A 22,969-nucleotide genomic window follows, 5' to 3' on the forward strand; every position below is an offset into this window, starting at 1 on the left:
TGACCCCAACACAGTCCATCGTGTATCTGGGGATTCAGATGGATTCAGTGGCTTTTCGAGCGTTTCCATCCCAGGAACGTCAGCGGCTAGGCTTAGAAAAGATCTCAGCCTTTCTAAGGAAAGAGACTTGCTCGGCGAGGGAATGGATGAGTCTGCTGGGGACCATTTCCTCGCTGGAAAGGTTTGTTTCCTTGGGAAAGACTGCACATCAGGCCTCTCCAATTCTTCTTGGCAGACGAGTGGAAGGCAAAGACGATCTTCAATGCAGTATTGAGAATATCGATTCCAATCAAGAACCACCTAAGATGGTGGTTGGACCCTCAGAAGCTTCAAGAGGGCGTGTCCCTAAGTCTTTTGAGCCCCGACCTAGTGTTGTTTTCAGACGCTTCCATCACAGGATGGGGAGCAACACTAGGGGGGAAGGAAGTGTCAGGCTCCTGGAGAGGGGAACAGGTAGCCTGGCATATAAATGTCAAAGAACTGGCCCCCCCAGCAGTATTTCTGTCCCTGCAGTTCTTCGAGAAGAGTTTGGAGAACAAGATTGTTCAGATAAACTCGGACAATACCACAGCACTCGCTTATTTAAAAAACCAGGGAGGAACACACTCCAGAACGTGTACTCCCTAGCGAGAGAGATTCTGCTGCTGTCAAAAAAGAAAAAGGTGACTATCCTGACGAGATTCATTGCAGGAGTGCAAAATAAAAGTCAGGGCAGACCTTCTCAGTCGTCGGGGACCAAGTCCTTCCGACGGAATGGACCTTGCACGAGGACGTTTGTCGAGACCTGTGGACGCGTGACGTCCACTGGTCGACTTACTTCGCAACGTCAAGGAACAAGAGACTTCCTCTTTTCTGCTCCCCGTCCTGGATCCAGAAGCAATCGCGGTAGACGCTTTGCTTTGGAATGGACGGGGCTAGACCTATACGCCTTCCCACCATTCAAGATTCTGGGGGAAGTCATGAGGAAGTTTGCGGCCTCGGAAGGGACAAGGTTAACCCTGATCGCTCCGATGTGGCCAGCGAGAGAATGGTTCACAGAGGTCATGTCTTTCCTTGTAGACTTTCCAAGGACATTGCCCTGGAGGAAAGATCTACTCAAACAGCCTCACTTCGAAAGGTTTCACCAAAACCTCTCCGCTCTGAGTCTGACTGCGTTCAGACTATCGAAAAGTTGGCCAGAGCGAGAGGTTTTTCGAAAGCAGCTGCGAGAGCAATCGCACATGCGAGACGTGCTTCCACAAGAGCTGTTTACCAATCGAAGTGGGCTTCCTTCAGGGCATGGTGTAAAAAGGAGGGAGTTTCCTCTTCCTCGACCTCTGTGAACCAGATAGCTGATTTTCTGCTATTTCTCAGAAATGTGCAGAAATTAGCGGTCCCTACCATCAAGGGATATAAAAGCATGTTTGTCAGCGGTTTTTAGGCACAGAGGCATAGACCTGTCTGACAACAAGGATATTCATGACCTTTTGAAGTCTTTCGAGACCTCGAAGGTTCCTCAAATGAGACCTCCATCATGGAATCTGGATGTAGTTCTGAAATTCCTTATGTCGAGCACTTTCGAACCGCTTCAGACAGCGTCTCTTCGAAACCTGACAAGGAAGGCTCTTTTTCTAACTTCTCTTGCGACGGCTAAGAGAGTTAGTGAAATTCAAGCGTTTAGCAAGTTAATGGGATTCAAAGGGGACAATGCTGTCTGCTCGTTGAACCCATCTTTCTTGGCGAAGAATGAAAATCCTTCGAACCCTTGCCGAAGACTTTCGAGATCAAGGGTATGTCAAGTCTGGTGGGCCAAGAACCAGAGAGAGTCCTTTGCCCGGTAAGGGCTCTCAAGTTCTACGTGCATAGAACTAAAGAGGTAAGAGGTCCCTCAGGTAACCTCTGGTGCTCTGTGAAGAGGCCAGAGTTACCTTTATCGAAGAATGCTGTGGCTTTCTTTCTAAGGAGGGACACCATTCGGGAGGCTCATTCATCTTTCCAGAAGACTGATTTGAGCCTCTTCCGAGTAAAAGCGCACGAAGTACGAGCCGTCGCTACCTCTCTTGCCTTCCAAAAGAACATGTCAATCAAGGACATCCTTGATTGCACTTTTTGGAGGAGCAACTCCGTCTTCGCCCCTCACATTACCTAAGGGATGTGAGAACGATCTATGACGATTGTAATGCACTGGGCATACGTTTCTGCGGACACAGTATTGGGGTCCGGAAGTAGCTCTTTCCCTATTCCTTAGTTAGGTTTAAGTTAGGTGGTTGTGTTTTTAGGTTGTGGTGAGTCTTATGTGAAGATCTCCCATCCTTTAGTTAGTTTTTAAGGGGTTTTTGTGTATAGTTGGTCAGGTGGTGGTCAGTTGCTTCGTTGCCCTCATTTGTATGGCCTCGATGATCTTGTCACGCTGAGGTCTCGCACCCGTTGACAGATCATCCAGAGCGCACCAGCACTACAGGTCTCCACCTGGCTGGCAACTCTGTGATTAAGCAAAAAGCAGCCTTACGTGACAGGAATCACATAGTCTACTTTGCAAACAGGTAAGGAACCAAGATGTATATCATCTACTTAATTTAAGTTTCCCAAAAAATCCTATTCTGTCTCTTCCCACCATCCGAAGGTGTGATTCAGCTATATATATATCTGTCAGGTAAGTGGCATGAACAAAATGTTATTGTTATTATACAATTAAGTTTGTTCATACTTACCTGGCAGATATATATAATTAAAGTGCCCGCCCTCCTCCCCTCAGGAGACAGAGGCATTAATAAAAATATGAATAGAAAATGGGAATGGTTCCTGATATCTGCCTCCCAGCGGCGGGAATGGGTACTACCACCTGGCCGCCCACTGCGTGTGCCGCGAGTTTTGAAATTTCTGTCGGACGTCAGAAAATACAGCTATATATATATCTGCCAGGTAAGTATGAACAAACTTAATTGTATGAATAACAATAACATTTTTAAGAGTATAGTGTGTCCATTTATCCCACCACCTGTCAATGTGGGAGTCAGCTATGTAATTACTGGGTTAGTCGCATAATTACAAATGATGTTTTTATAATAAAACAAGGTTTTAATTATACTTACCCAGTAATTACATGATCAAAGCCCTCCCTCCTCCCCGCTGATGGACATAAGCATAAACGGAATGAGCTAATTGGCTGTGTTGTTCCTAACCTTCTCGCTAGGGGGGACGAGACTGTGTCACCTACACACTTATTGGTGTCGCTACCACGAATTATGAATCTATACTGCTGCGAATAACAGAAACCATAGCTATGTAATTACTGGGTAAGTATAATTAAAACCTTGTTTTGTTATAAAAACATTTTTGTTACAAATGACGTTGATTAAGTAGAACAAATGACGTTGATTAAGTAGAATAGGACTGATATATTTTTACATTATACATTTATTCAGTGGAGAAAATATCAGCACGGAAATATAGCACTGCTAAATTTAAGGTGCATTTGTAGCTGAACTGAGAAAACAATGCTCACACTGCTAATGACTATAAATTATCGTGCATCAGTAACTTGAATGAAACTCGACTACAAATAATAGTGGAGAAAAAAGTATTTTGATAAAAAATGCTGAGCATGGAAGAACTGATTGTACTGGTGTTTTCACACCGATAAAAGATTAATATGTAATGTTCGTATTATAATGAAATATGGTAAAAATAGTGAAAGGAGTCTGTTAATTTTTTTACACAAAAAGATATAAAAGCGCCCAGTACCATCTATTAATGAAAAAAATAACTAAATTAGTTCACGAGACATATTTAAGTCACATTTCGACTTTAAAACAATTCATAAAATGAAACATAATCTTTTCCCATAAAAATAGTTTCTAGAGATTAATTTACATTAAATAGAAGCAAGAAAATTCCCCTGAATTGAGTTAAATGCTGCGAAATAAACTTACCTATGTCAGCTGATTTTTCCCAACCAAAAAATGATCGGAACGGTGCCATCTATTAGCAGAAAATATAACTAAATCTAGTTTCACAACAAGACGTATTTCAAGTCATATTTTGACTTTAAAGCACTTTATAAAACAAGACAACCTTGTCCTATATAAATAGAATTTCTAGAGATTAATTTACACTAAATAGAAGCAAGGAAATGGCTCTGAATTGAGTTAAATGCAGTGAAATAAACTTTCCTCCATCAGCTGATTTTCCCAAACCAAAACATGATCGGATTGTTTGCATTTTATTGTAACAATAGTAATATAAAACTATACATACAATATTATTGGATACTGCAAAGTAAAATAACTTTTTAAAGAGCCAAGGAAAATATACATATTCATTGTTTGTATTTTATGAGGCAGTCTTGGCACTAAGGCTAAGCCACCGATAACCAGACAATGGTGCGATACACCCTACGGAGGGTAAAACCCAGTTATGAATATGTTGAACAAGTGCCATAAAACTAAAATGCTGGTAACTGATATCAACAGTAACCTTGGGCTGCCTGTATATTTGATTGTACAGCCTTGCCATTTACATGAACTTACAATCAGACTCTACTGTATATAGCCCATTACTTTAGGATTCAAAAAGCATGTTTGCTTATTTTGAGTAAGTATTCAGTGCATACTTAACTGGCATTTGATTATAGCTTAGATACTGTATTAGATTCAATTATTTTTTGTGTGCCTTATGATATTCTAAGAGGAGCACTTCAACATATTGGACTTCTTTGTCCATGAGCTTCAGTATTGTGATGATTTTATTGCTTGGCTACATTCTATAGGATTGATGCATTTTCAGACAATCTCCTAAACTGAATGAAAATGTACAGTTTATTTTATGCTATGAATTGTGTGGAATTATTTTCACATATGGGATAACCTAGAAATATTCATTTGTAGGCATATATATATATATATATATATATATATATATATATATATATATATATATATATATATATATATATATATATATATATATAGTATATATAGATATATATGTGTGTGTGTGTGTGTGTATATATATATATATATATATATATATATATATAGATATTATATATATATATAATATATATATATATTTATAATAATAATAATCTATATATATTAATATTTTATAATCATATATACATATATTTAAATATATATATAGACACACACATACATACATACACTTTACAGTCTTACTTTCTTGGTTGAGGGCCTATTTTTGGTAGTTTAACCAGACCTTGTGTTCTACATTTTTGTATATGTTTCATTCAGTACCATCAGTCCCAAACTTTATTAACTGCCGTACATGTTTTTAATGACTACCATGTTAAAAGTTAGAGCTTTCCTGTCTTCAGTAACAAGTTTTGTCACTTGTCATTGTTAGTTTTACTTTAGTATAATTTGAATCATATTACAGTTTACATATTCATGTCCTGTGTTTAAAGCCAAGTTAATGTTTTACATTTATCTAGAGTAGTCATCTCGGTAGGTTTAGTTTTAACAATTTAATTGAATGGTAGGTTATACAGATCCTGCTATTTATTGACAGTTAAACTTACGCAAATCTCACTGATTTTATTGATGCTTAAAAGTGATTCAAATCTTATTGATTTTTGTTGACAGTTAAAAGTGATATAAATCCTGAGGATGCCAAAAGAAGAAAGAAAACCTTCATTACTCTGGAATATTTAGAAGATAATTCAATCAATAGATTCTTTGAGCAAACACGGAAAACAACAAAATTATCTCACATAACTTTGAAGTCATGGAGTAGTGCCAAAACAACACTTCCAATAGATCTTCATTATGATGCAAGAAACTTTACCAAGTAAGTTTTAAGTTTTTGTGATGGCTTTTGACAGAATGTTCTAGTTTTGTATTTTAGATTTGATGTTTTACTGATGTATTGCAAGAGCAAGTGGCTGTTATGGATAAAGAAGATTTTTCTGCCTAGTTGTAAAACTGAAATTTTGCTACCTGTAGCTTTATGACTAGTATGTTAAGTTTATACTGTATACAAATGCCCTTATCAACTCATTAATAAACCCTGGATTTTGTAACACCTGCTTAGTTTGTTCATACAAGCTTATCACTCATGCATGTATTTGTAGTCTCCAGATGCCACTCTTTTGTTTAACGGACAGAAAATCATTAAAGCAGTAGTATGATGTCTATGTAGCCTGATTCTGAGGTTGCCATCAATTACCATCCCAACATTTTATATAACCTGGAAATGTCTGTTAGGTTCAGAGGGGTTGGAAGGCAGTAATTTACATTGTAAGTGGTGGTCTCCCTCTCGACTTGGGACCAGCTTGATGTGGTGAGGGGCTCTAGAACCCCAAAAGAGAGAATTTGTTTACTAGGTGTTTGAGTCTCATATATCACTATGTTTCTTTGGATTAAGTTTTGTGAAATCTTTCACTTTTGCTAAATTTATTAGACCTGATAAATAGGGAAAGATATATAGCTGGGATTGGGTTTATATCTGAAGCTAAATATAGTGGGAACTGTGGTAGGACCATCAACTACCCAATAATGTTTGGACCTTTGAGATATTGGATTGATAGCTTAAGGGTAGAACTATTCTTTAAGGCTGGGCCATGGATTCCAGGGGAGTTTGTTTCTTGGGATAGGACTTGGCATTCTATCTGGTTTGCCCATAATACGATTAGGGTGTATTGATATACAGCTAGTTGTCTACTTACGACCTATGTGAGTTACGACTGATCGACTTTACGACCACCCACAACTAAAACAACTGGGAAGCGACTTGAGCAAGAAAGAATGGTGTCCAGCTGAACATAAGACAGTTTTTCCCCAGTTCCCACCTCTCCCACACGCAGCTCACTTTTTGTGCTGCTAATGACTATTATCATGCATCGGCAACAAGGATATAACTCCGGTAAACTTATGCCATCAAACACAACTAACGGTAAAGCTCGTACAGTGGTACTCGACATACGAAAGGCTCAGCTTACGAAAAACTCGAGATATGAAAGCAAATACGAAGATTTTTTTGGCTCTACATACGACAATAGTTCAAGTTACGTAAGGTTGTTGCTGTAAAGTCCTGAGATTCGCTCGGACCACCGAGAACAATTTTAAAACTCGCGCGCCGCCAACTGAGTAAACTCGCCACCATCCTCCCGCTCTCCCATTGGTTCCTGGTGCTAGTCACTGCTGTAAGATCCTGCTCTCCTATTGGTCAGCATCTACCCCATGTGCTCTATGTATTCTATTGGTAAAAGGATGCTGTAAATTGAAAAAATTCATGTAATACTTTTAATAAAAAAACATTAGGTAAAGATAGAATAAAGAATAGAAATGAATGGTTATTATACTGTTTGGTAGTTTCAGTAGTTGAAGAGAGATAATGAAAATTTGATTACTGTACATACTGTGTGCTAGGTGAAAGTGGTTGCTTGGCGATCGTTCGGTACTCGTAAGTGCTGAACGTAAACAGAAGGTTGGAAGCTTTTTTTTTTTACTTTACAGCAACAACCTTACGTAACTTGAACTATTGTCGTATGTAGAGCCAAAAAAATCTTCGTATTTGCTTTCATATCTCGAGTTTTTCGTAAGTTGAGCCTTTCGTATGTCGAGGTACCACTGTACGAGCTTTACCGTTAGTTACGTTAATCTTTTATCGGCGTGAAAACAACAGTAAAATGTGTTCTTTCCAGACCTGAAGTTTTGATTAAAATTATTCTCTATCAATTTTATCCACGGTTGTGTTTGATGGCATAAGTTTACCGGAGTTATATCCTTGTTGCCGATGCATGATAATAGTCATTAGCAGCACAAAAAGTGAGCTGCGTGTGGGAGAGGTGGGAACTGGGGAAAAACTGTCTTATGTTCAGCTGGACACCATTCTTTCTTGCTCAAGTCGCTTCCCAGTTGTTTTAGTTGTGGGTGGTCGTAAAGTCGATCAGTCGTAACTCACATAGGTCGTAAGTAGACAACTAGCTGTATATCAATACAATTATCTTCACCCTAATCGTATTATGGGCAAACCAGATAGAATGCCAAGTCCTATCCCAAGAAACAAACTCCCCTGGAATCCATGGCCCAGCCTTAAAGAATAGTTCTACCCTTAAGCTATCAATCCAATATCTCAAAGGTCCAAACATTATTGGGTAGTTGATGGTCCTACCACAGTTCCCACTATATTTAGCTTCAGATATAAACCCAATCCCAGCTATATATCTTTCCCTATTTATCAGGTCTAATAAATTTAGCAAAAGTGAAAGATTTCACAAAACTTAATCCAAAGAAACATAGTGATATATGAGACTCAAACCTAGTAACAAATTTCTGGGGTTCTAGAGCCCCTCACCACATCAAGTTGGTCCCAAGTCGAGAGGGAGACCACCACTTACAATGTAAATTACTGCCTTCCAACCCCTCAGACATTTCCAGGTTATATAAAATGTTGGGATGGTAATGATGGCAACCTCAGAATCAGGCTACATAGACATCATACTACTGCTTTAATGATGTTAATAATTATTTGAAATGAGTACATGCAATACATTTAATAAAAAAAATTGTGAATTAGATATCATAAAATATAAAATAAATCTGACTGCTATCATCGAATCCAACAAATACGTATTTTCTAGAATTCTTCTTGTTTTAATATTACGTATATGCTTCATTTTAGCTGTCAGTAACTCGGTATCTCCATAAGGTAAAGATAGAATAAAGAATAGAAATGAATGGTTATTATACTGTTTGGTAATTTCATTAGTTAAAGAGAGATAATGAAAATTTATGGCTTACTGTGTGCTAGGAAAAGTGGTTGCTTGATGATCGTTCGGTACTCGTAAGTGCTGAATGTAAACAAAAGGTTGGAAGTGTTTTTTTTTTTTTTTTTTTTTTTTTTTTTTTTTTTTTTTTTTTTTTTTTTTTTTTTTTTTTTTTTTTTTTTTTCCTGTTTGTGTATTTTAGTTAATGATTAATTAATAATTATTTGAAATGAGTACATACTGATTATTTATACATTTTATTGGTATATTCTAAGCTTTTAGCTTCTTAGGTTTAGATGTCAGAATCATAGACTAGGCTACAGTAGCAACTTCTAACATAGGCTAGGCTTATTGCTAAGGGACATATGCTAAAGTCCTAATATGTGCAGTAGAAATGGGGTTGAACATTACATGCAGTTGAATATTACTCAAGTATGTACAGTATTTTGCCTTTTTGGAGTCACATTTCTTCCGTTGGATCGGCGTCGTAACCCTAGAACATGTGTTGTAAGCCTGAAAATATAATTTACTGGGGTGTTTTAGTAGGGCTTGGAACAGATTAGGCATTTTACATGTAAAATGTGGTTCAAGATACGAAAAGCTCATGATACGAAGGGCAGCGGCGTAACTAGGAGTCTCTTAACCCTTTTAACACCGATTGGACGTATTAAACGTTGATATAAATTGTCTATTGGGTGCCGAATGGACGTATGGTAAGTCGATATAAAAAAAGTTTTTTTTTAATTTGCGGAAAAATAGTTATAGGCCTACTAGGCGAAAACTTTTGAATCACGCGCCTTGGGGGATGCTGGGAGCTCACGGATCAAGGCATTGTTTTGTTTACAATCGTTACCCAGGCGCGCAAGCACGAATTTATTTCTTCTCGCACTAAAAAACATCAGCAACACATCTCAGAAATTATTTCGTCACTTTGACATAATTTTTGCACCATTTTATATTAGCCGTTACATGGAGTATTATATATGAAAATGTGTGCAATTTCATGTAGAATACAACAAAAAACAACTCATGGTTGTAGCTTTTATCAGTTTTGAAATATTTTTATATAAACAACGGTGTGCCAAAATTTCAACCTTCGGTCTACTTTGACTACCGAAATGGTCGAAAAACGCAATTGTAAGCTAAAACTCTTATATTCTAGTAATATTCAATCATTTACCTTTATTTTGCAACAAATTGGAAGTCTCTAGCACAATATTTCGATTTATGGTGAATTTATGGAAAAAAAAAAATGTTTTTTTCCTTGCGTCCACGTGATAACTCTTCCGAAAAAAATCAGAAATTTTTTTCGTCTAATTGTCGTAATGTTTGCACCATTTTAAATTAGCCAATACATAAAGTTTTATATATGAAAATGTGTGCAATTTCATGTAGAATACAACAAAAAACAACTCATGGTTGTAGCTTTTATCAGTTTTGAAATATTTTTATATAAACAACGGTGTGCCAAAATTTCAACCTTCTGTCTACTTTGACTACCGAAATGGTCGAAAAACGCAATTGTAAGCTAAAACTCTTATATTCTAGTAATATTCAATTATTTTCCTTCATTTTGCAACATATTGGAAGTCTCCAGCACAATATTTTGATTTATGGTGAATTTATGAAAAAAACTTTTTCCTTACGTCTGCACGGTAATTCTTCCGAAAGAATCCTAAATTTTTTCGTCAGATTGTCGTAATGTTTGCACCATTTTAAATTAGCCGTTACATAAAGTTTTATATATGGAAATGTGAGCATTTCATGTAGAATACAACTAAAAACAACCCATGGTTGTAGCTTTTATCAGTTTTGAAATATTTTCATATAAATAACGATTAATAGAAAAAATTTGTCCTTCGGTCAACTTTGACTCGACCGAAATGGTCAAAAAACACAATTGTAAGATAAAACTCTTATATTCTAGTAATATTCAATCATTTACCTTTATTTTGCAACAAATTGGAAGTCTCTAGCACAATATTTCGATTTATGGTGAATTTATGGAAAAAAAAAATGTTTTTTTTCCTTGCGTCCACGTGATAACTCTTCCGAAAAAAATCAGAAATTTTTTCGTCCAATTGTCGTAATGTTTGCACCATTTTAAATTAGCCGTTACATAAAGTTTTACATATGAAAATGTGTGCAATTTCATGTAGAATACAACAAAAAACAACCCATGGTTGTAGCTTTTATCAGTTTTGAAATATTTTCATATAAATAACGATAAGTGCTAAAATTTCAACCTTCGGTCAACTTTGACTCAACCGAAATGGTCAAAAAACGCAATTGTAAGCTAAAACTATTACATTCTAGTAATATTCAATCATTTACCTTTATTTTGCAACAAATTGGAAGTCTCTTAACACAATATTTCTATTTATGGTGAATTTATGAAATAAACTTTTTTCTTACGTCCTCACGGTAACTCTTCTGAAAAAAATCATAAATTTTTTCGTCCAATTGTCGTAATGTTTGCACCATTTTAAATTAGTCGTTACATAAAGTTTTATATATGAAAATGTGCGCAATTTCATGTAGAATACAACTAAAAACAACCCATGGTTGTAGCTTTTATCAGTTTTTGAAATATTTTCATACAGTAATACCTTGGGTTACGAATTTTAATCCGTTCAGAACCTGCTTCGTAACCTAAAAAATTCGTAACCCAAATGGATTTTCCCATAAGAATGTTATAAAAAGTAAATAATGCGTTCCACTCGACCATGAATAACCATTTCAATTCATATATTTTTCCATTTATTTTTGTTCACTAAGGTTGAAAATTCGTGTAGGAATTACATAAAATTATAAAATTGAAGAATGAAATTAAATATAAACACTAGATTTAATATGCATGCACAGTAAAACCTGAACTTTACCTTTTGGCGAGTGTGGCTGCTGGCTTGACGGAGACGGGAGGAGGGGAAGGGTGAGGAGGAGAGGGTTAGGGCTTGGGGGGGAAATCTCCCTCCGTGAACCACTCTGGAAGACTTTCTGGTTCTTTCTCTAGAGAGCACCGTTCACTACGATCACTAATTTTACGCTTACGCAACACTCATGTTGTCTTTCACAATTTTGAAAAAAATATTTTTTCTATGAGCAAATTTTCTACATCGTCGCGAATATAAGGCCGTTGTTTCGTCAATACTGTGACACCTTTTGATGCTTTACTGGCTTTAATTTCTTCCTTTTTCTTCAAAATAGTGCAGATCGTTGATTGCGACCGCTTGAAGAATGCTGCAATGTCTTTCACGCACTCGCCTTTATCATGCATTTGGATAATTTCCTTCTCCATTTCGACTGTAATCATCTCCTTCTTTCTTATGCTTTCCTTCTTGCTGCTTGCCTTCGTCATCTTGGGAGCCATTGTCTTTAGTATTTGGGTAATAGTAATGTATAAGCACTATTACGGGGAAACACAACACGTGCGCAAATCACTAAGCAAATTTGAGAGCGTATCACGGACAGATGCGTCAATCTTACCGCCAGCGAGATATTGAAAGAGTTATGGTTTAAAAAGGGTCAAGGGATGCGTAGGAGGAAGTCACGTGACCCTCGTTAAGTTTTGGCCGAAAAAATGCGTTCGCAGATCCCACGCTCATCCGAGTAAATAAAGCAGGCGTTAAGTTTTGGCCGAAAAAAAAATGCGTTCGCAGATCCCACGCTCATCCGATGTAAACAAATCAGGCGGCCCTCCCATGATGGAAATTCGCGCATTCGTATTCCAAGTGAAATTCGTATTCCAGAATGAGGTCGTCACTTCGTAAGTTAAAAAAATTCGTATACTAATCGGTTCGTAACCCAAAGTATTACTGTATAAATAACGATAAACAGAAAAAAATCCTCCTTCGGTCAAATTTAACTCGACCGAAATGGTCGAAAACTGCAATTGTAAGCTACAACACTTACAGTCTAATAATATTCAATCAATTACCTTCATTTTGTAACAAACAAGAAGTCTCTAGCACAATATTTCGATTTATGGTGAATTTTTGAAAACGGCCTTTTTTTTATGTCTGCGCATTACGAATTCATGCATCATTTTGTGATAATATTTTCTATGTGTTGCATTGATCGTTTTACAATGTGTTATATACCAAAATGATCGCAATACAGTGTACAATACAAAAAAAAAAAAATAGCTTTAACCGTTTTGCTGACAGTGCGATTTGTATACAATTAGATATGAAATTTTTTTGCGCTGTCATATATCCCTCCAATACGTATTTATATATTGATACATTGATATTTTTTTGTTCATTTCTTGATGGTTGCATACTAAACTCAGGAAGAAAAAAGGCTCAATGACAAAAAAGAAGCCAAAAATGAACTCTTTAATCTTGAAAACTAAGCGTCCTGTGTTTTTTTAATTTTTTTGAAAAAATACATTTTTTCCGTGCTTTCGGACGCTCACTCGCAAACGCCGCCGGCATAGGGGAGACGATTTTTAAAATACCACTTCGGCGTTTAAGGGTTAATGGAAGGGGGGGGGGGCACCTGGGGGCCACAGCTGAATATGGGGGCCGACTGGGCATGCATAAATTATAATATTTTTATTTTAAATCATGCAGAAAGATATTAAGATTTTTAAAAAATATTTAAGCCTACTAATTTGTGAATCACATTTTTATATAACAAACTTGCTCAGATATTTTTTCAGTACAAATTATGAACCTCTGACCACAATTGTAATTCCAAATTAGATATTATAAGTAATGGTTTGGCAATGAAATAAAACCACTTAAAATTAACACTTGCTTATTGTAAAAAAGAAAAAAATATATTGGAATGATTCATTTAATATTTCTATGATACGTTTAAACAGTGAGATCCAAAGAAATTAAGACATTTGATTGCTACAATTAACGACTTTAGTTGAAGTACAGGCAGTCCCCGGGTTACGACGGGGGTTCCGTTCTTGAGACGCGTCGTAAGCCGGAACGACGTTTGGAAATATGTCTTAAACTAATAAAAAGTTATAAAAACCTTACTTGTAATCCTTTGGTTACACTACATGTTGTTTCCTGTAGTTTTATGTACAACCTGGAGTTATTTTCATAAAAAAATGCTGGTTCTTGAAGGTAAAAACTATTGTAATCCTCTGGTAGTACTACATTCTTGAAGTTTTATGTACAACCTGGAGTGATTTTGCCAAATCTTGAGGGCTACAAGAACAGTTGATTACTATTTACGTATCATATAGACTAATTAAAGTAAACGCTCTCTCTCTCTCGTCTCTCTCTCTCTCTCTCGTCTCCTCTCTCTCTACTCTCTCTCGTCTCTCTCTCTCTCTCTCTCTCTCTCTCTCTCATCTTGCTTGGTGAGACGTACCCGCGTTAAGTCAGAATTAATCAACAGATATCACAAGTTTAACATACGACTAGAATTTGAGAAATATCTAGAAGTGTTCGTGAACTATCGGTGATAAGATTAGTGTGAAATAGTAGGATAAAGCGTCTTCTAAGTTAGTTTATCAAGTGTAATACTATAAATCAGAACAAGATGGCAGTAAGTTCCAACTGCGGGAAGAGGTGGCGTAATTTGGCGTGTTTAGCAGATTCGCAATACGATGAGGTAGGCAGGAAGGGAACTGGCATTTCTCATCTATGAAATCAGCAACAGTCCTAACCAAAAAGATACAAAAGCATTCATATTATATTAGAAGGATATAATCCTTCAAACTGGAACAAATCTAATGAAACATCTTGAAAATAATTGAAGAAGTTCCAAATAAAATCCAAGTGGTCAAGAGACTCATAAAGAAAATATACATAAACCAACATATTCCGACAAAGAAATGAATAAGGTGAATCTTGTGAATATCCTAATTGATGCATTAGGAAAAAGAATGCCAAAAGCATGCAAACTGTGTAAGGTTTGGTATATCATAGTCAATCCACAAAACCTAATCAGAAAATGTGCTGCATGCAAACATTCCGACCCATCCACAGTGTGCTGAGGTAATACAAGATTTGAGAAAAGATACAAGAATTTTATTCAACATGTCTATCATGGATAGACAATGTTATTAAATCAAGATTGAATGTACAAATAGTTGAGGATGGAAGAAAAGAATAAGAGGAAGAGGAAGAAGAAGAAGAAAAAGGAAGAAGAGGTAAAACGGAAAAGAGAAGTAAACAAAAACTGAAATGACAAAAAAAAGAAAAAAATAAGGAAAACAAAGAAACAAGCTAAAAGTATGGATGCAGAGATACTCATTGATACTACATATGAGGCAATAAAGCAGCATACCTACGAAGAAATAATTACGATATGACAACAGAAAAGCAAATCCCGAAGAGGCTCTACCCAGATCTATACAATGACGGGAAAGAGGAAAAAATAGACAAGAAGACAAAATCTGCAACCTTTTGAAAAGAGGGAATTGCAGATTTGGAGAAAGATGTTACTACAACACTCCTAAGATATGTCGAAAACTATGAAATATATGGTAAATGTGCATACTTAGATGGATATGGGGATGATTGCAGAGATCTGCATCCAAAATATGTAAAAACCTAAAAGAAGGAAAAGGATGTAAGTTCGACAAAAAATGCAAATATATGCACCCTGTATCCATGAATCATAATCAATAAATAACCAACCAAGTAATAAAATCCAAAATAAGAAAGAAACAAATAAAGAGAGAAAATCAAGAATATCAGGTAAAAGAGAAAAGCAAACCACCAATGAGATATGCAGAGGTGTCAGCAAAAATTTCAAAGCATCATCTCCGAAATTATACTCAAGAGATAATAACTGTATTTATTATGCAAGAGGATATTGCAGAAGCGGAGAAAAATTGCAGATTCAGACACAAAATGAATAATTATGATGAAGGAAGATCAAATATTATGGAAAAGTTGGATTTTTAATGTCAGAATTTCTGGAAATGAAAAAAAGAACAACATACCAGAACAGGAAAGAGACATGGGAAAATCCTTATTACTACCAGTATTAAATTGAAGGCGAAAACACGCAAACCATCATAGTGATGAATGCGCAGGGTTTAGTTACGAGTAACTCAAAAAGAAAATAGAGTACTTAGAAGAACTAACCCAAATGAAAAGAAAAATAGATATAATGAATATAAGTGAAACCTGGTATTCCAAGAGGAACTGGGAATGATGATCAAATAAAAGGGTTCCAAACTTATAGATCAGATAGAAAAAATAGGAATCAAGGGGGAACCGCAATATATGGGGAAAGACAAAAAACAAGGAAAAATATATGAGAAATATAGTAACTCAGAATGTGAACTAATAGTGGTAGAATTTGAATCTGAAAAATTGATGAACATAGTAATATATAGACCTCCTAATACTAAAGAGTTTGACTTAATAATTGAAAAATTGGATGATATATGTAGAAATCACAAGGACTGGACTATTCTCCTATCTGGTGACTTCAACTTTCCTTTCGTAGAATGGAAAGAACGAATAGGATTGTGGTTGTACTTATACATATAAAAAAGAAAAAAGAGAGTAATAGTAGTGCAGAAGATAAGAGGCATTTGAAAAGCTATTAGATATGCTACTAGAATACACATTCAACAATAAATCACCTGCCAACAAGAAAGGAAAATACTTTAGACCTAGTATTTGTGAACGAGATGAATTACTGTTAAAGAACTAATAGTTTATAATGCGAATATTTCAGACCATAATGTCATAGAATTAACAGTTCATTCCAAAGCAAGTGAAAATAGAGATAAGCAAGAAATGAAAAAGTGGGAAGGATATGGAAAATACAACTTCTACAGTAAAAATATAAAATGGTCAGAAATTAATGAAGAATTAAACAAAGATTGGGATAACATTTTCGTAAGTGATGACATAAGGGTAAAAATACGGAGATATTATATGGATTTGGAGAAAATAGTGGAAAAAAAAAAAAAAAATATATACGAAGAAGAAAAGTAAACATCATTCATGCATACCAAGAGACAGAAGGATCTTGTTCCAGAAAATCAGAAAGTGAAAAAAGGTCTTGCAAAAGAAAAAATGCATGGAAAGTTATAGAACTAAAAAGTAAGATAGAAATGCAGAACAAAAGATTATACAATCAAAAGAAAATGAAAACGGGACTTGGAAGAAAAAACCCTATTAAATATCAAGCAAAACCCCAAACTATTATACTCATATGCGAAGAAGATGAATAAAAGAAGAATAAAATAGGCCCCCCTTGGAGAATGGAAGGGAGATTAACGAATGAAAAAAAAAAAGGAAAATTTGCAACATACGGCGAACGATATAAGAGAGAATTCACCCCTAGAATAGATTAATGAAGAAAGATATAGAAGTAAGGGATGAAAATAGTGAATATTTAGCTGACATAGATATTAATGAAGCTGATATTGTGCAGGCTATTAATGAAATTAAAAATGGAGCTGCTGCAGGGCCTGATGGAATTCCTGCTATTTTGTTAAAGAAAGTAGTTCATTCTATCGCAAAGCCACTTGCAATATTATTAAGACAAAGTGTAGATACAGGCAAGATTTATGATGAGCACAAATTAGCATATATTACCCCTACTTTCAAAAGTGGATCAAGACTAGAGGCAAGTAATTATAGGCCTGTGAGTCTAACATCACATATTATGAAAGTGTATGAAGGGTAATGAAGAAAAATATTATGAAACATTTAATAAGAAAAATAATTTGTTTATAAAGGACAACATGGTTTTCGTACCCGGAAAAAAGTACACAAACCCAACTGTTAGTCCACCGTGAGAACATATTCAAAAATATGAAAAGCGGAAATGAAACAGATGTGGTTTATTTAGACTTTGCAAAAGCTTTTGATAAAGTAGACCATAATATATTAGCGAAAGAAAAATTAGAAAACACAATATCGTGGATAAAGTAGGAAGATGGTTAAAAGAATTTTTACACAACAGAAAACAGATAGTTATTGCAAACGACGAGAAATCGGATGAAGTCAAGGTAATATCCGGTGTGCCGCAAGGTACGGTGTTAGCTGCAATACTGTTTGTTATTATGATTGAAGACATAGACAATAATGTGAAGGATTCGGTAGTGAGTAGTTTCGCAGATGACACAAGAATAAGTAGAGAAATTACTTGTGATGAAGATAGGAACGCTCTACAAAGAGACCTTAACAAAGTATATGATTGGGCAGAGGTAAATAGGATGGTATTTAACTCTGATAAATTTGAATCAATAAATTATGGAGACGAGAAAGAAAGCTATATGCATATAAGGGACCTAATAATGAGACCATCACAAATAAGGAAGCAGTTAAAGACCTTGGTGTGATGATGAATAGGAACATGTTATGCAATGATCAAATAGCAACTCTGTTGGCAAAATGTAAAGCAAAAATGGAATGTTGTTACGGCACTTCAAAACAAGAAAAGCTGAACACATGATTATGCTTTATAAAACATATGTTCGTAGTCCACTTGAATATTGCAATATGATATGGTACCCACACTATCAAAAAGGATATTGCACAAATAGAGAGTGTACAAAGGTCCTTTACAGCTAGAATAGAAGAAGTTAAGGACCTAGACTACTGGGAAAGACTACAATTCTTAAAATTATATAGTCTAGAAAGGAGAAGAGAACGCTACATGATAATTCAGGCATGGAAAACAGATAGAAGGAATAGCAGAAAATATCATGGAACTAAAAATATCAGAAAGAGCAAGCAGAGGTAGATTAATAGTGCCCCAAAACTATACCAGGAAAAATAAGGAAAGGACACAGGTACATTAATCCTACTAACGCACCAGTATCGATAATGCAGCGTCTATTCAATGCGTTGCCAGCTCATCTGAGGAATATATCAGGAGTGAGCGTAGATGTGTTTAAGAATAAGCTCGACAAATATCTAAACTGCATCCCAGACCATCCAAGATTGGAAGATGCAAAATATACCGGAAGATGTACTAGCAACTCTCTGGTAGACATTAGAGGTGCCTCACACTGAGGGACCTGGGGCAACCCGAACAAGATGTAAGGTCTGTAAGGTAAGGTAAGGTCTCTCTCTCTGATCAAATTACACTGGAACCTTGACATACGATTGCCCTAATATACGAATGTTTTGAGATACAACAGAAAATTTGCGAAAATATATGCTTTGATATACAACTAAATATTTGAGATACGATTTTGCGATGAGTGATAGTTGTATAGGCGACCGATAAATGGCGTTCAGTCTGTTTGTTTGTTGGTGCTGCATCGTTAACACGTCGTTGTTTAGTTCATTGTATTTGTGCCTATTTTTCGTGTTTTGTCTATTTTATTATTAACCATGGGTCCCAAAGCTAAAGACAAAGCAGGTGATAAGAAAAAACCCAAGAAAATGATTTCGATGGAAGCAAAACATGAAATTATAGCAAAGCATGAAACGAACACTTCTCTGTCCTTAACTCGGAGCGTCAGAAGACGCCTCTCTCTCTCTCTCTCTCTCTCTCTCTCTCTCTCTCTCTCTCTCTCTCTCTCTCTCTCTCTCTCTCTCTCTCTCTCTCTCTCTCTCTCTCTCTGATCAAATTACTGGATAATGTCTCTTTTTGGATACTTGGAATTTGCGTTGTAATCTAACCAGAAACTTTGTTTTGTTATTATTACTGGAAGCAAGCAATGGACTGTTTATAAGTAAACTTTGTGCATCGCAAGCTAGTATGTATTCATTCGCTCTGAAACTAGTTCCGCATATGAGGCGTCACTAAAAAACATCGAAAAATACGACATAAAAAGTGTCAAAAATCATCATAACCTCAAAATTTTTGTTGTAATCTAACCAGAAACTTATTTTTATTAATATACTGTGCTAAACTATAAAGGATTTTTATCATAGTATGCGTTTTATAAAAGCGTCGTTAACTCAGAGTGTCGGAAGCGTCAGCGTCGTAACGTCGGAACGAACGTCGTAACCGAGGGCAGATTTTTCAATGAATATTTAAGAAAAAGCGTCGTAACCTCGGAACGTCGTAAGCCGGAGCCGTCGTAACCCGGGGACCTACTGTATATAATAAGATTCCATTACAATTGGTTACTTGATTATTGAACCTAATCTTTTAATTAATAGTATTAATAACAGAATGATGCAGATGTATTAATTTAGTACATCTGCATCATTCTGTTATTATGCTTCCTAGCAAAAATATCAACAAACCTTTCCATATCAATATTCTTTGCCCTGTCCTGGTGGATTCCAATAACCGATACACCGGACAATTTATGATCACACACAATTTCTGAGGTAGTTCTTTATGTGTCTTAGTGAAGAGAAGCTTCGCTCACAAGATGCAGATGTTGGTGGTAATGCAAGAGCAGTGATTAACATTTTGTACAAACCTGGAAATGCATCTTTAAAAGGAATAAAAAAAAAAAGCTGTCAAATCCACAACGTTGGTAATTTTAACCCCATCAGCTTGTTTACGTTTTACTAATCGTTTTGCTTGTCGCAGCTCAACATCTCTAAGAATTCAAGATCAACATTATACTTTGCTGCCATTGTCTCCAACTGGTCCTGCTGTAAAATTTATTGGAGGAAGGATCAAGAGATGATATTGAATGGAAAAGGGATTTGTTGGTATCATCAGACTCAATTTCAGTTAGTAGCCTGTCCATTACTGGATAATAGTGTGTGTTTTTGTATCCTTCCTGTTCCACATGCTTACACACTTCTCTGTGTCCAGTTGTTTCCAAGACAACAGCCTCCTTTAGATGCCTCGGCAATTTATGTATTCTTTGCTTGGCAGGGGAAACCTCAATATGGTGTGTTTGGGACATCGCAACTGCCTTCTCCCAAATGCTATGCCAAGCTTTTTCTGAGCACTCATTCTTTAATTCCTGCTGGATAGCATCAATCATTTGAGCAGCTGCTGACAGATCTAAAGACGGTGACTGAAGCATATTTGACACAAGCTTCGTTTTGTGTAAAATGTGGGTGAACATCACTAAGCATAATATATACGTAAAATTAATGTTTCATTAATAAACTTCTTGCAACATGTGCACGCTTGCCTGTGTGGCACTGAGATGAAGAAATCTCTTCAAGGGTACTTTGACTGCCTATAACATTGAAAATTTGCGTTTATGCACTTGCTATTAAACTATCAAGGACGAGAGAATGACAGCATTACTACAAAGAAAAATAGAAATGAGCCTGAAACGCTTGTAACATAAATACCTGCAGTGTCTTGGTGACTTTCTTATTCACACAATCCCGTACAGAATGATTGCCATTTACCAACAGGAACTGCACTGTCTCGGTTAATCCATGCCAGCGTTACGTCAACACATCACAAACACGTATTGTACGAGACTATTACCAACGATGGCGCTGCGCAAGACAAATAAAAATGAATAACCTGTGGATTCATACAATATCAATAATGATGAGCACATTCTCTCTCTCTCTCTCTCTCTCTCTCTCTCTCTCTCTCTCTCTCTCTCTCTCTCTCTCTCTCTCTCTCTCTCTGTGTGTGTGTGTGTGGGTGGGTGTGTATGTAACCAAATTTGCGTTATGCAATAATGCACTATTTCTGAGAGTTTGTGCAGGATTTTTGCATATCCAGATGTTTTACTAACTGATTATAATATGTCAGTCAGTCCATTGACATTGTTGCGTTATACATGTATAACATTTTTGTATAATACACGTGCGTGTGCGTGTTTTTGAAGTTTTAATTTTCTATCCTATTTTAATTTCCAAATTTTACATTATCCACTGATTTTTTGGCCATAAATTATTTTCTGTGCATGATTTTATTACATTTTTTTCACACTTACATAACGTTTGGAAAATGAATACGTATACTCCTGAGATAAAGAAAGAAAATTGATTTATTTCTTACAGTTAATATAGTAAAACTCCACTTATCTTTGTATACAAAAAACATCCAAACTACTTGATGTAGAAAACTTTAATAATAATAATAATAATACAGTAGTACCTCGAGATACGAAATTAATCTGTTCCGAGGCGCCTTTCGTATCTTGGACCACATTTTACATGTAAAAATGGCTAATCCGTTCCAAGCCCTCCAAAAACACCCCAGTAAATTTCATAATAAAGCTAAATTGACCTTTAAACAATGAAATACTACAACAATTTGGACCATTCAATACCTAAATTAATTTTAAAAAATGCAAAATATAACCTGTAAATGAAGTGTATATTAGTGTACATGGTAACAAGAAATATACTGTACGTAAAATGTGGAAGCTTACCTTTCGAGTGAGGCTACGTACATACGTAACTATCCAAGGAAGATTGCTTCTGCCTACTTTTCACAATGTTCCTGTGTGAGCCTTTTTGGGGGGGTGTCTTCTACAAATGATTGCACTTTATGAAAAGCGGCTTTAATTTCTGCCGTTTTTTTCTTTTGTACATATGTACGTACGTACACTTTAAAAAATATATACGTACACAATCCTGTGAGCCTTTTCGGGGGTCTTCTACAAATGATTGCACTTTATGAAAAGCGGCTCTTTAATTTCTGCCATTTTTTTTTTTTTTCTTTTTTATTTTTAACTTTTTTTTATCTTACGTAGTTTTTTTTTTTTTTTTTTTTTTTTTTTTTTTAATACAGAATTTCAACTTTTCTGTTCTTTCTTTGCACCTCATGACTCTGTTGGCCCTGGTGTCCATCAAAACCCTGTTCAACCAAATGCTCTCTCTGCAACTGATTGGGGTACTGAATGTTCGGCTGCTGACCCTCAACATAAACTGAAGTGCCTTGATTATACGTACTGGTATGCATGTTGTAAATGATTGGTCTACACCCTCTGTTCAGCAGGGAGTGGATATTCTACCAACCTTGCAAAGTTTCCAGTTATCCCATGAGAGAGACCTTGATCACTTATCCCATGTGAGAGATCTTGGTCACTTTTTTTTTTTAAATATCGTACACATTGACGATCCCGAAAACGAATACCGCGTGCGTACTATAACAATGCTGGTACCGAGTGGCCAAAGCACGCCACCACGTATGCATAGTAGATGCATGATGGGAGGGACGCTGGCCAATAGGAGAGAAGGATTTCATGGCCGTGACTAGCATCAGGAACCAATGGGAGAGCAGGAGGATGGTGGCGAGTCTACTAGTACTAAGATGGCGGCGCGCGCGCGATTTTCAAATGTCATCCGGCGGGCGAATCTCGGACTTTCAGAAACCTTTCGTATCTTGAAAACTTTTCGTATTGGCTTTCGTAACTTGGATTTTTCGTAAGTTGAGCCTTTCGTATCTCGAGGTACTACTGTAATAATAATAATAATATGAAAA

At 36.0% G+C, this 22,969-nt stretch overlaps 1 protein-coding gene across 1 annotated transcript in view; it reads left to right on the forward strand.

Annotated features, from left to right (window-relative positions):
• LOC135218360 (condensin complex subunit 2-like) overlaps positions 1–22,969 on the forward strand; it is a 230,946-nt gene that overhangs the window by 151,257 nt on the left and 56,720 nt on the right. The window contains exon 10 of the mRNA XM_064254600.1: positions 5,583–5,787. Coding sequence (XP_064110670.1) covers positions 5,583–5,787 — 205 coding nt within the window. The remainder of the gene's footprint in view (positions 1–5,582; positions 5,788–22,969) is intronic.

This window comes from Macrobrachium nipponense, chromosome 9, assembly GCF_015104395.2.
Source record: "Macrobrachium nipponense isolate FS-2020 chromosome 9, ASM1510439v2, whole genome shotgun sequence".
NCBI lineage: Eukaryota > Metazoa > Arthropoda > Malacostraca > Decapoda > Palaemonidae > Macrobrachium > Macrobrachium nipponense.